The following is a 14,084-nucleotide window of genomic DNA, read 5'->3' as shown; positions in this document are numbered from 1 at the left end:
AATTTTCACATACACATAGAATAAACTCCTCAATCAGCTTTCAAATTTAGAAAGTATGCAAAACAAGAGGTGTTTGATAACAATTTTGTACACAATAGAACGAGAATACTATACACTACACTACTGTACATCTATTAGAGTACGAGAAAGCTAATCAAAAAATCAAATGGGGTGGCGCAACAGTCCGTTGTGAACCAGGGCCTAGTGACTTACAACTCTCAACCATTCCTGTGTGCGAGTACTGTTGTCAGGAATGGAAGGGACCTACAATTTTGGGCCGAATCCGAACGTTTTGAGAAAGCACTTTTTCATGACAAGAATTACTCTTGAAGGATTTGTCAATTCCTCGCAAGAGGCAGTACCCGCGAAAATTATTTTTTTAAATTAAGGTGGCACAGGCAGGGATTGAACCCAGACCCCTTGCATGACAGTCCAACGCACTAACCATCATGCTACGGGTACTACGAGAAAGCTAATAAGAACCAATAAATCAAAGTTGGGTGACAGTTTGTTCTAATGAGTTCTATTCAGTATTAATTCACTGTTTTTTTGTTATTATTTCAATTCAATCAATAAATTAAACGATTTTTCATAAACAGTTTTATATCTTTAAATATGGTGAATACCAATTTTGTAAGTGTTTTTTTCTATTCGTTTCTAATTTCGATAAATTTCTCCAAGGAGTCAAAGTTCCACCTGAGTTTGTTCCCATTTTTATGTTCGAACTATGCTTATTAAAACGATAGCCAAAGTACCTAGAGAGATTGAATTTAAAATCCAATACTTTTTATAAGCTCGAAATTTTGGAAGACGGCACGATAACCATTAAAGTGCCATGGTTTTCCAAGCATATCTAGTTTATTTGGTAAAGTTTTTTTTCTAAACAGACCAAATCGTTTTACAACCGAAACGGAAATTATGTTTTTTTTCCAATATTAAAACGTTTGGTGTATCTTGCAAACCAAGGAAAATGCAATTTTTGTTTACCAAATTCTGCTACGAAGTGAAGAAATATAGTCGCCAATCGCAGTTCAGAAAGTCCACCTCAATTAGACTTATTGATTTTTATTTAATGGCACGTGATACTATGATTTTCAAAATAAATTATTCTGCGGAAGGTGAATTTCAATGGTTTTATTTTCAGAACTGTATAGTGATCTTTTATAGTTTGTTTAAGAGAACGCTTTTAACAATAGAAAAACGGATATGAAACACAAACTAATATTAGGTGACAATACCTATGGTAAATAATTGGATGGTTGATAGAAAGTTCACTGTAAAAAGCAACCAATACGTCAAAATCATTATTTTAACAATAATAAAAACTGTTTTATTTTGGAATATTTCTTGTTAAATTAAAATCACTGGTTTAAAGGTCTTGACTAGTCTTAGGGGAACTTGGTGCTCATCAATTTTAATTAAAGATGGAGATGACTTTTCACTTTAAAATGTCAAACTGTAAAACGTAAAATTTCGAAAATTATAATAAAAAACTTCTCATTTTTCCCTTGCATGAATACGAGAAATTTCAATACCCCAAACGAAGAAGACGTGTAAGAAAAAGAGGAACACCTGAAAATATTAAGATTGAACCCACATACAAAATGTTTGTCTAAGAATAAAAAAATGTTTATAATTTGTTTATTCAAGTGTTAGAGATTAGATTTTCTTCTTCTATCTAAAATTTTGTGTTTAAGCAAATACAATTTGCAATAAATAACATCTGATGTGTTATAAATTATTTTTGTTGGTGTTGCTTGTTAAACTTAATAGCTAAAAATCTTCCTAAAACTGATAAAAAGTTTAAGGAAGATTGATAGTTTGGCTGAATTTTTTAGTATAAAAACTCGAGAAATTATTCCAAAATCATTACATAGTTCTTACTTTCAAGAAGAAGGTTTGAAAATTTATAAAATGTTTCAATTCAAGTTGAAGTTTTTTGTTCTTATGGCTGTTATAGCCCTTTCTTCAAGTGATAATAGTAGAGAATCTCAACTGAATTTAGAATTGGGAATCGGTAGTGCTGGCACTGTTCCTGGCATTGGTGGTATTATTGGTGCTTTAGGAGAACGTGGTGGTGCTAGGGCCGTTAATGATATAAGTATGGCAGGAGGTGCTGATGGTGAAATTGTTGATAATATCACTAATGAAGTTGGTAATTATATTAGTAAATATTCGAGCGTCAACAATCTTGACAACACTCTTGGTGGAGCTAATAACGATGGTAGTGAATCAACATTTAAAGATGGATCTAATGGTCAAAATCTTAATGGAATTTACGGCCAAGGAGTAACAAGAACAACAGGTACACAATATATAAATGGAATCAGAAACGGTCCTAGTAGTGGAGGTAGTACTGATGGTGCTGAAACTAACCTTAGAGTTGTTGGAGCTACGAATTACCCTAATGGAAACACTATTGGTTTAGCTAAAAACGATGGTAGTGAAACTACCCGTACAGATATCGCAGTTGCAGATGGATCTAATGGTCAAAATCTTAATGTAATTCCTGGTGGAGGTAACACCCAATCTTTAACTGGAGAAACTATAAGAAAAACACAATATAGAATTAGAAACGGAAACGACAGAAGTGGTGGAGCTTATATTGATAGTGGCGAAAGCACTCGTAGAGTTGTTGACATTCCTGGCGCTCTTGGTGCAGATCGTGATTTAATTAACGGCCGAATTTCAGAAGGTGTAACAAGAACTACAGATACACAATATAAAAATGGAAACGAAAACGGACCTAGTGATGGCGTTAATACTGATGGTATTGAAACTAACTCTAGAGGTGTTGGAGCTTTTTATAGACCTAATGGTGATGAAGATCTTTATGCCATTCGTGGTGGAAATGACGGTGGTAATCATATTACTAGACATTCAAGCGGCAACAATCCTGAAAATGTAAGTGGAAATATGATTGGTAGATTTATTGGTGGAGCTAATAACTATGATGGTCAAAATCTGTTTGGAACTCCTCAAGGAGCTAACACCCAAATTTCAAGTGGAGAAACTATAACACAATATGACAATGGAAATGTTGATAGTACTGAATTTGCTGGAAATGATGGTCGAACTGACAGCCTAAATTCAAATGGAGAATCAATTAAACAATATAATATGATCCGGAATAGAAACGGTAGTGGACTAAGCAATCAAAATTTGTATCTTAACAATCAAGTTAATAATGATGATGCTCAAGCAAACCGTAGAGTTATTGGAATTACTGATAAACTTAATGGCAAAAGTCATTATATTTATGAAAATCGAGGTGAAAACAATGGTGCACAAAGTGGGCAAACTTCATCTCGGGAGGAAATCAGAACATATAAAACATATTCGACTAGAGGAGGACATCTTAAAAACAATGGAAATAATGGTGCTAGTGTAGTACATGATGGCGTTCGTATTGTAAACAATAATGCAGGTGGCCGTCAAACTTCAGCTATAAATGACAGTTCAAGTGTTTATATGATTAATGATGGCAGTGCTCGTAACGAAGACCCAGTTAATGTTGTTTCCCGCAATAGCAACCAAGAAACTCAAAAGAATAAAGGTTTAAATATATTTGGAATTCATCTGGGATAATTCCCACAATAGCAACCAAGAAACTCAAAAGAATAACGGTCTTAATTTACTTGGACTTCGTCTAGGATAATTCGCAAATACCAGTTAATCTAGAGCCAAATGTTTGTCTTCAATAAAAATAAATCATTTTTCTTTGATGCTTTTATTTCTTGCTTAAAATGTTTTCTTTTAAGTATTAGAAATTGTCTTTTAATTTTATTTTTGTTTGATAAACGATAAAATAAAACATATTAAAATCTCAAAACTATTTTTTTAATGCTTAAAGTTGTCGTTTGATCAGGAAAAAGTAGATCAGATTTAGACTGTACCTCAAATACATACGGAGATTAATTTAAATAAGTTTAATTGCACGGTTACGTTTGGTTAAATTTTTTTTTATTTTCTGGATTTTAATTATTATTCCTGAAGAGCAGATTCCTTAACGTCGAAACATTAAAGGAATCGTTCCACTGATATGTGTTTCAATTTCACAAAATTCCAACGAAAGATTTCTGCCAAAAAATTTTGGGTGGATTTCAATCAGGAATTGTTTTTAATGACAGAAATTTTCAATGATTGTTAAAAATGACCTGTCAAAAAATTTCAACTTTAATAAATAAAACCAATGATAGTTATAAATGACCCTTATCATATCGACTTGACGTGACGTTTTAGGAGTTGTTAATTTTGAAGTCTATAGTGATAATCTGGCAGGGAGTGGGTTGAAATACTGTATGGTCAAAGTTCTGTATTATACTGCATTGTACTGTATGGTCATAATACTAAAAGGTTAATATTCAAAATACACAAATTGATGTATTGCCAAAATACTGTTTTTTATAATACAGTATAATACCAGAAATTTTGAAAGATCAATTAGTTGTCTGCCATTGTTTTTGCAATTTATGATTATGAAAGGAACAATTCATGTACAAATGTTAGAAAGTTATAAAACGCAAAAAAGTACGCACTTTTGTATATTTTTATTTTTAAGCCTTATTTACAGCATTTTGAAATACAGAGTTTTAAGATATAGTATTGTTATCATACAGTATTTTGTACATACAGTATTTTGGCATACAGTACAGTACCATGATCCATACAGTATTTTAACACCAACAGGAAATATTTTGTTTTTGTTAAATAACGGAATATATGCAATTTATTTTAATTTAGAAATAGGGTCTTACATATTCTATTTTGAAAGTTCCTTAAGCAAATAAAGCTTGGATTACTTTTGAGGGTTCTTAGAGTATATATATGAGTTTCTTCCTTACAAAAAGTAAATACTTAACTTTTAGGATTTAAAAAACAAATTTTTGGAATGAAAATTTAACGATATTTTGAGCTAATCGATAAGTTGCACATCTATCTTATGAAATAAAAAACTTTTTTGTTTGTTTCTCGAGGCATGCACCGAAGCAAATCACCCCCACTCTTCCACTTCTTACGCAAATTTAGTACATTTTTTAACTTGACATTTGTATTAATTTCATTTGCATAGTGTTAGGAGTTATTATCGGCATGAAATAACTCCTAACCATATTTTTCCTTTTTTTGTGTGGTAGGAGTAAGAACGTTAGAACTATGTATTTCATATAGCACCAACAATAACGATTTCAAAGCTCTATTTTCCATTTAAAGTATTTAAAGTTGACAGACAGGCGATACTCATGGAAATATTTTTAATTTTAAAACCACAATTAAAACAAACACTAAACTAATTTTGAAAACGTATTGAGACAAAGTTGAATTATTTTCCTAAACCTATAGTCTTTACATAAAATTTAAGAATGAATAATATATGTATAAGGAATGCAATGAAATTGACATTGACATATTCCGTTAAAATGCGACAGAAGACATTTCGAAAAATATATTGCAACTAAGCGGAGTTTTCATTTAAATGAATTTGGATTGATGCAACTTTTTTGCACTTAACCAATCATCGTATAGCAGGAAATTTGTTTTGCTTTAATATAAAGGCTCCATCTGCATGAAAATGTGCGCATATACATATATTTCTTTTTGAACAACAAAATAAGAACTGACCGAAAATAATTGAAAAGAAAATTTCAAAAACTTTTTTCGAGAATAAAAAGTTTAAAAATTAAATAGTACAAAACTAGATCTTTGAAACAAAAGACATTTCAAAAAAGATCAGCGTAAAAAGAAAACAGATGCGATATACAATATAATTTTTAACAATTTTAAGTTTCTTCCGATTTTGGTATGAAAATTCACCTCGACTGTTGTGACAGGTGAAAGATTTGGTACGATGAGATTGGAATAAAACTTAATATGTCATTTTTATTTGGGTATTATCAACTTTCAAAAATGAATGCGTTCAGTATTTTAGTGCAGGGAATTTTTTTAAATTATAAAATAAAAATTTGGACAAAAGAAAATTGTTTTTTAATAAATTAATAACCGATAGCCGTACTATATATTATTTTTATAGGAACATTTTGAATGCATGTATTATCTTCTGTGTTTTTAACCAGGAGTTATTATAGGTAGATTTCTATTATTCAAGTACTGCTTCCCTTTGAACTTAAAATTGACATTTGAAGTATTACATCTATATATGCACATATAAACGTCAAATGTCTTGAATTTTGTCTTTGCAATTAAATTAAAATTTTATGTTAACCGAAAAATAAAAATTGATTCATTAAATAGTGATATAAATCAACTGCTATATGACAACAATTCATTTGCAAAATGTAAACGAAATGTTTTTCTGGGATACGATGTTTGAAAGATTTAACTTTCTTTAAAATTTATCAATGGTCGAAATTTTTGGAGTATTGAAAATAGTGCGTACAGCACTCGAGAAATTTTTGTTGATATCTTAAAACTAAGATGGTTTATTTTTTGAATCAGAAAGCAGCTAAATTTTGAGTTGGTTTGATATAATTTGTATTTACAAACAAGATTTTTATTTAGACTATTTTTGTTAAGACTAGATTTTTAAGCAACATAATACATATGTATCTCGCCTTAATTAGTTTTGAGAAATAAGCTTATTTATATAAATTTGACTCAAAATTGAATGCGTAAATATCACATAGTAAGTTCTGAAATTTTCCCACATATCTGAACTCGCTTTGCTTGCAAGCTATGTTCAAAAATATTACATAGTTAAATCTATAATTGTTACATGATTTAACGTTTTGCGATAACTCATGGCATAAAGCCATGACAAACTTTTTATGTTCACAGTGAATTATATGAACTTTTTGTCATCTGTTTAAAACGATGAGCCCTCCTATGCAAGTTATAATTTTTGCCAATATTTGAATGATTTTGTATTAGATGTACTCTCCTCTTGTTGTTCCTATAAAATCTTTCCTATACAAAGATGCATGACCTTCAACCATAGATATAATAAACATTGACAATAGATAATAAACATGCGATTTTGACGTTCATATAATATGCCTTATTTATATAAGTAAAAAAATGTATTAAAAGTATTTACTTTTGAATTAATTAAAAAAAAATAGATAGAATAAAAGTTTGCCTACGAATTAACTATGTTTATACTTTGTTTGCATTATTATCATATGCCAAACTTTTATCTTTCTTTTATCTAAATTTGTTTCTTTCTAAAGAAATGCAAATGCAATATAAACAATTAAGATTGTATGTTTTTAAATATAATTTATAATAAAAATTTGTTTTTTTTATAATGAATTTCATCATCTTTATTTGGTTAGCTAAGAAGGTTCCATCCTATTAGCTTTTAGAGGGTTAAAAATATTTGACAAATTTTTGGGTATAAAAGCTTGAGAAATAATTTGAAAGTTATTACATAGTTCTAACGTTTTAAGAAGAAGGTTAGAAAATTTATAAAATGTTCGCATTTAAATTGAAGTTTATTGCTCTGATGGCAGCCATAGCCCTTTCTTCAAGTGCTTCTGTTGGTGGAAGATCTAGCGAAAGTGGTGAAACTGGGGATGGACTTGGTGGTGGAATAGGTGGTAGATTAGGCGGAGGACTAGGTGGTGGAATAGGTGGAGGATTAGGTGGTGGAATAGGTGGTGGAGTTGGTGGAGGAGTTGGAGGTGGAGTTGGTGGTGGAGTTGGTGGTGGAGTTGGTGGTGGAGTTGGTGGTGGAGTTGGTGGTGGAGTTGGTGGTGGAATTGGTGGTGGAATTGGTGGTGGAGTTGGTGGGGGAGTTGGTGGTGGAGTTGGTGCTGGAGTTGGTGCTGGAGTTGGTGGAGGAGCTGGCGGTGGAGCTGTCGGTGGAATAGGTGCTGGACTTGGTGCTGGAGTTGGTGGTGGAGCTGGTAGTGGAATAGGTGCTGGCCTTGGTGCTGGACTTGGTGCTGGAGTTGGTGGTGGAGCTGTCAGTGATATAGGTGCTAGTCTTGGTGCTGGACTTGGTGCTGGACTTGGTGCTGGACTTGGTGCTGGAGTTGGTGGTGGAGCTGGCAGTGGAATAGGTGATGGTCTTGGTGCTGGACTTGGTGTTGGACTTGGTGCTGGAGTTGGTGGTTTAATTGATGCTGGAGTTGGTGGATTAAACTTAGGTGGAGTTTCTGCCACAGCTAATAATGGAGTTAGTGGTGAAAATGGTATTGAAATTGGTAGTCAAGCCGATAATGGAATTATTATCAATGCTGTTCCTGATGAAAATAATGGTGAAGCTGGTGCTGCCATTCCTGTTGAACTTCCTTCCGCACTTTCCAATGGAATTGGTGGTGGATCAAGCGATGGGACGCCACTTGATAGTGGATTTAGTGTTAGCCTCGCTGATTTAATCAATGCTAATCTGGGACGTAACGCAGATCAATTAATTGGAAGTAGAGGTGCAGGAATTGATATTGGATCAAACAATGAAGTGCTTGACAGTGGATTTGGCGTAAATCTTCCCGATTTGGTTAATGGTAATATAGGAGGTAATGACGGATCAATTGGAAGTGGAGTTATAGGAATTGATGGTAATAATGATGACAACATAGATCGTACTAGCGGAGTAACAGTGATTCAACGTACTGACGATATTGCCAATGCAGGATCAATTATTGGAAGCGGAAGCATTGAAAGTAGCAGTTCAGAAGAAAATTCTGGAGAACAAGGTGGAGTTGGCCCAATTAATGGAATTCCTAGTCGCAGGCCAACAATTGAAAGTGGTATTACCTGCGAACGTGTACAAACTGATGTAATTAATGGTAACAATGGAGATCGTACTAGTGGCAATAGTGGTAGGGTAATTTTTACTCGACGCACAGAAGATATTGTTGGTGGTAAACAAATTCTTGGAAGTGGAAGTATTGAAAGCGGCAGTTCTGAAGCTGGTTCTGGAGAACAAAGTGGAACAGTCCTAATTGATCCAATTCCTATTCGAACACCAACTGCTACTGATAGCCAAATTGTAATTACAAGTGAACGAAGACAAACTGTTGGCAGTAATAACAATGCTGGCCTCGCAGCTACTGGCAATCTCGTAACTGATGGAAGTGGAAATGTTGATATTGACAGCACTGGCGCAGATGATGGAGTTAATATTGGAGGTGGAGCTAATATTAGTAACGCAAATATAAGATTACCAAATAGTGTAAATTCTGGTAATAGACAAACCGGTAGCAGTGTTGACAGCATAACAATCAACGGTGGAAATGGCAATGGTGCATCAGGTAGCACACTACAAAGTGGTCCATCAAATGATCGCACAGTAATTGTTAGGCGTACAAGTGATGTTACTGTTAATAATGTCAGCGGTGCTAGTAATTCACGTGGAGGTAGTCTTAGCGACGGAGCAAGTGTTGAAGGTGATTTGAATAATAGCAACGATCGTGCAACTAGAACTACACGAAGAAATGGTATTCTTAACCTTGGTATCAGCCTTGGTTAATTTAAATGATTTCAATTTGAAAACAGAAATTGAATTCAATTTAAAATGCAGCTCCTTCATTTATGAGCTCCTTATGTTAAAATAAAAAGATTTTATATCTAAAAACAAAACAGTTCCTAAATTTAATTTTAATGTTCTTAAAAACATAATAAAGTCGTATTTTTCATGATTATAACAATAAACTTTGTATCTCAAAATAAATAATGAAATTTTCCTTAAATTGTAAGATTTTTCATTTAATTTTTTATTTTCTCTTCACCAATAGATATTATTGTGTATTTTTAGGGTATTCAATGTCTAACTTCAATGGCTAACTTTTTCTTTTAATACCTTGTTTTTTAATGAACTGTTACGAAAATAACTTGACAGTTAAGTTTTAATCAAAACTTAATTTAATTTGCCTGTTTCATACATCATCATATATGTAGTGAAATATATCATGATCAATTTTAAATAACTTGTCAAACATGCCTTAAATCATGATACATTCACAAATGCAAGTTTATTAGGATTCATTGAAGGTATGCTTACACTCTACCCTCCGGTGTACTTGGCTGGCATCGGCTTGTCATTTGTAAACATCACGCATTCACAAATGGGTGTGTTCAATTTAAGTTATATAAAAACACAACACGAATTTCTGTATAAATTGGTGATTCGTTAAATCAAACATCACTCAAGGGTCACCTCTGCCTACATTGTAGATATTTATAAGAAAAAACAACTTAACATGACAGTTCCACTGACAGTTGCTGTCATTTAAACCTTTTCCTCGAAACAAACTTATCAACAAAAAAAAAAAAGAACTTACCTTCTTGTACTAGCTTCTTGCAGACAGGCCTTGTGTTGACTGACTTAACTCCAACCGAGTATGAACAGTTGACATAGCTCCAATAGCGTTGTTGTTCCGAAATGGATTCCGGATCGAAGGGATCATTGCAGAATTCACCATTTGAGACGTCTGTTGAACACCGCCAACATTTTAAGATTGCATCTGCTGTAAATCATAAAAAAAAGAGGAAGAGAGATAGAAAAAAATGCAATTAGTCTTCGTTTTAACTGATTAATTATTATTATTATTTAAGTTGTTGTAAGTCTGAGCACACATTGAATGGGCAATTGAAATTACTCATTGCGTCAATTAGTAATTCAGTGTGGAATATTATTTTTTTATCTATCATGATCATTGCTTATGTCAGTCAGTTCGGTATGGCTGTTATACTTGGTGACATAACTAACCGTGTTATACTGTTGCATAAGTTACGACATCTATTACAATTCACCTAATTCTATTTTCTAGAAAGAAATTGGCTCATCAGTTTATTTATAAACTTTTACATGATAGAAGAACATTTTTCTTAATCGTGCACTTTTTAAAAATTTAAATGTTCATCAATCTTATAAAAATGGCAGTTCATTTCTGAGAGTACAGAACTAAACGAACTGTCACTTTCCAAGGAATGCCCCTAAATGTCAATATTTCATGATGATGATTATGTTTTGGATATGTATTTAAAGTTTGTCATTGGGTGAATGCGCTGTACAACATTTTAAACATGAGCCACATGTATTAATCAAATCACAGCGGGATAAAGTTGATTAATGTTTATGTGATTGCTGATAAGGTTCTGATTTATTAGACAATATGACGACCGACGCGACGGACGAATGGAATTGTCGGGCGGTTGGTCGTGTTGGTAAGAGAAAAGAAAACCGTGTGGGCAATTTGATTGAAATAAAGGGGTCAGTGTTGACAGCAGCAAAGCTTTGTAAATAATAATTGTGAGTTCATCACATTCACAATAAAGTTATTCAATACTTTCATCTTTTAAATTTAAAGGAATACGTTTCAATGGAAAGTACATTTTCTCATGAAAATAATGAAATACAAAGAACAGTTTTCTAGGAAAATCATTATCAAACGCAGTATTTGAATTTGGGATTAGGAAAATTTTCCTGAAAAACTTCGATTGTTTCGTTGAGGATGTGACAGCAGCAATATTTTTAGTTAATTTTGAGCGACACATACGGTTTCAATTCTTCTATCACTAACTTGTTCCAATAGCTTAAATGTGTGCTTTCAACTGCGAGTACAAATAAATTTTAATCATTTCAATGCTTTGCTGAAACGTCTGTTGTCAAATGTCAAAAGATGATAGTTTCATAACTGATATTTGCTCAAAGGGCGGGCTATTTAACGTGAGATTATTCATTAGAAAACCCTTTAAACTGCTTCAAAATTTTAAGTGATAGTGGATTGCATAATGTTGAGATAATTCCAGAAAGAAGGGTGGGCAATTAGCTTATCACTAAATTTGAATCGCAAAAATGGTGCGTTCTGTTTAACTGCTTTTTTTGGGTAAGCTAATTTCTAAAACTCCTGTTCTATCGTTCTATCTACGTAAAATAACTTGGGATATTCTTTATACAGTTCCAAAAAAAAGTTTAATTTCAGAAACTGTCGATTTTTAGTAATTTTCTTTTTAAAAAATCGATCTAGTTTATTTGACCAGTTTTTAAAAAAGTCACTGTTCGAAATCAATTTTTCTCCTTAAGGAATCATTTTGTTGACTTTTTGTTTTAAGCCTAAATATTGGAAACGGAAATTAGAGTTTAAAATGTCACAAACTCAGAAGTAAAGTGGATAAAGCAAATTCTTAAAAGTACAAACAGGCATTTTAAGTAAAATGTTGAAATTTAATGAGATGTTGAAATTGTTTTGCTAAATTGTTTATAATTTTGCGCCATTAAATTTAATTAAACCCTAGAATCTCGCTAATCAAATCAAAGCAATTAAACAGAAAGATTGCATCATTATGTATTCACACCCCTATACATACAAATTCTATATAGCTTTAGTACGTCAATGTATAATATTTACGTGTTCACACTAAATTTATTCCAAAATGTAATTATATACGATTCTATTTCATTATTATAGTGTAGCAATTAAATGTTTAAGTATTAATTCCTAGAACAACAAAAACACACAGAACCCGTATATCGTCCTTTTTACTATAAATTGAAATTGAATCCATATAAATCTGTTGTTGGTTCAACGTATAGTTCATTCAACATCATCAAAAAGATACGTGACTGCAGGCTATAAAGTTTCACTATCAAAGCAGCTACCATACTAAAAATATCCTAATGACCCTCCATAATCCATATCCACTACAGTCTCCATGTAAGATACTGGCTTGAAGTAAAGAGCGCATACATGAGTATATCCTTTTTCTTATCCTTACAAAAAGTAGATTATATAAACAAACATTGTATAAACCCTCACTTTGAAACCTCATTTGTCCTTCTCTGTTGAGTAACTTATGTGTGTGATATGGTGACGATGGTGATGATGATAGAAAAATAACTAACATTTATTTTAAGGGTAAATATAGATAGTTGCAAAAAATAAAACATAAAATTATCAGTTTGGTCACATAATTTAATTCTCCATTAGTGGCACTCACACTCACATTAGTTAGAGTTTCGGTCTCTAAAGAATATAAGAGACCGTTAAGCAATTTGAATTCATTAAAATGCAGTTTGCGAATTTGAATGGCATCGTTTATTTTGTAAATTAAAATTTTTGTTTTTGACACGTTTTACAAAACACGCATTTGAATTAATTAGACCAGAATTATTTATGCATGGTATACATAAATTGTAGTTTACATCAACTGTATAATGCATTTACATATGAATGGTAAAATTTGTGTAAAAAGCACTTTAAATGTGTTATAAAAGAAAGGAAATTTCGAAAACTTAAAGTTACAATTCAATTTTAATTTTATTACTTTCCATTATGACATTTCAGTATAGTTATAGATTTCTTTTAATTGACCAACAACCATTAAGATTGTGTTCCAAAAATTTTATTCATAATTCAACAATAGCAAAACGATACCGTTTTTTTTTTTCTTAAATAAAAAAGATAGGATCATGAATTTAGGTTTCAAAAATTTAAATTTTATATGAACCACGTATTTGAACTGACTCTTGAAAACGTTAAAATCGGGACTGACATTTTTAAAGTAAAAACAAGCAAAAGTTTTAGTTTGTGTGAAATATTTGATTCAAAAAACAAACAAACTTGATTTTACGCGTCAAAGAATCATTGTACATATGTCGTTATTGAATCGTTTTTGAAAAACTAACGATTGTTTTCGTTTCGCTTTTTATAGAATTTCTAACTTTCTAGGTTCTAACTTTTACTTACTACATAAATTTAAATAAATGATTAATTAACCAAAGTGTACTTTTGTTCGAACTATTTTGTTGAGTTTGAGTAACTATTTTCTGAGTTTAAGGAATCTGAGTTTAAAGAACAAACTTTCAAAAAATTATATTCGTGTTTTTAAATAATGGAATTCAAACGAACAAATCTGTATAACATTCAATTTTATATTTAAGAACTTTAAGAAATTAAAAAACTGCATAATAGTCCAAAAAATTAGATACAAAAATCGCTTTACTTCGAAAATCTATGACAAAGATTTTGGTGAAGAGCTTTTTAAAAATTCCTCTCATTTTTGAAGAGGCCAAAAAGATTTAAGGGTCTCAAGTGCATTTTTTTGGTGACAGCTGTCAAATCTTTAGTTTATTATTCAGTTATTTATGCCAAATCATCATGGCAAGATAAACGATTGAACAG

General features: G+C 31.8%; 1 protein-coding gene across 1 annotated transcript in view; it reads right to left on the bottom strand.

Moving 5' to 3' along the window:
* The window catches only part of LOC129952157 (uncharacterized), a 45,288-nt gene that overhangs the window by 17,994 nt on the left and 13,210 nt on the right, over positions 1–14,084 (bottom strand). Inside the window, exon 2 of the mRNA XM_056064613.1 lies at positions 10,242–10,427. Within this exon, the coding sequence (XP_055920588.1) occupies positions 10,242–10,427 (186 nt within the window). The remainder of the gene's footprint in view (positions 1–10,241; positions 10,428–14,084) is intronic.

Source organism: Eupeodes corollae, chromosome 3, assembly GCF_945859685.1.
Source record: "Eupeodes corollae chromosome 3, idEupCoro1.1, whole genome shotgun sequence".
NCBI lineage: Eukaryota > Metazoa > Arthropoda > Insecta > Diptera > Syrphidae > Eupeodes > Eupeodes corollae.
This window is presented reverse-complemented; position numbering and strand designations above follow the sequence as displayed.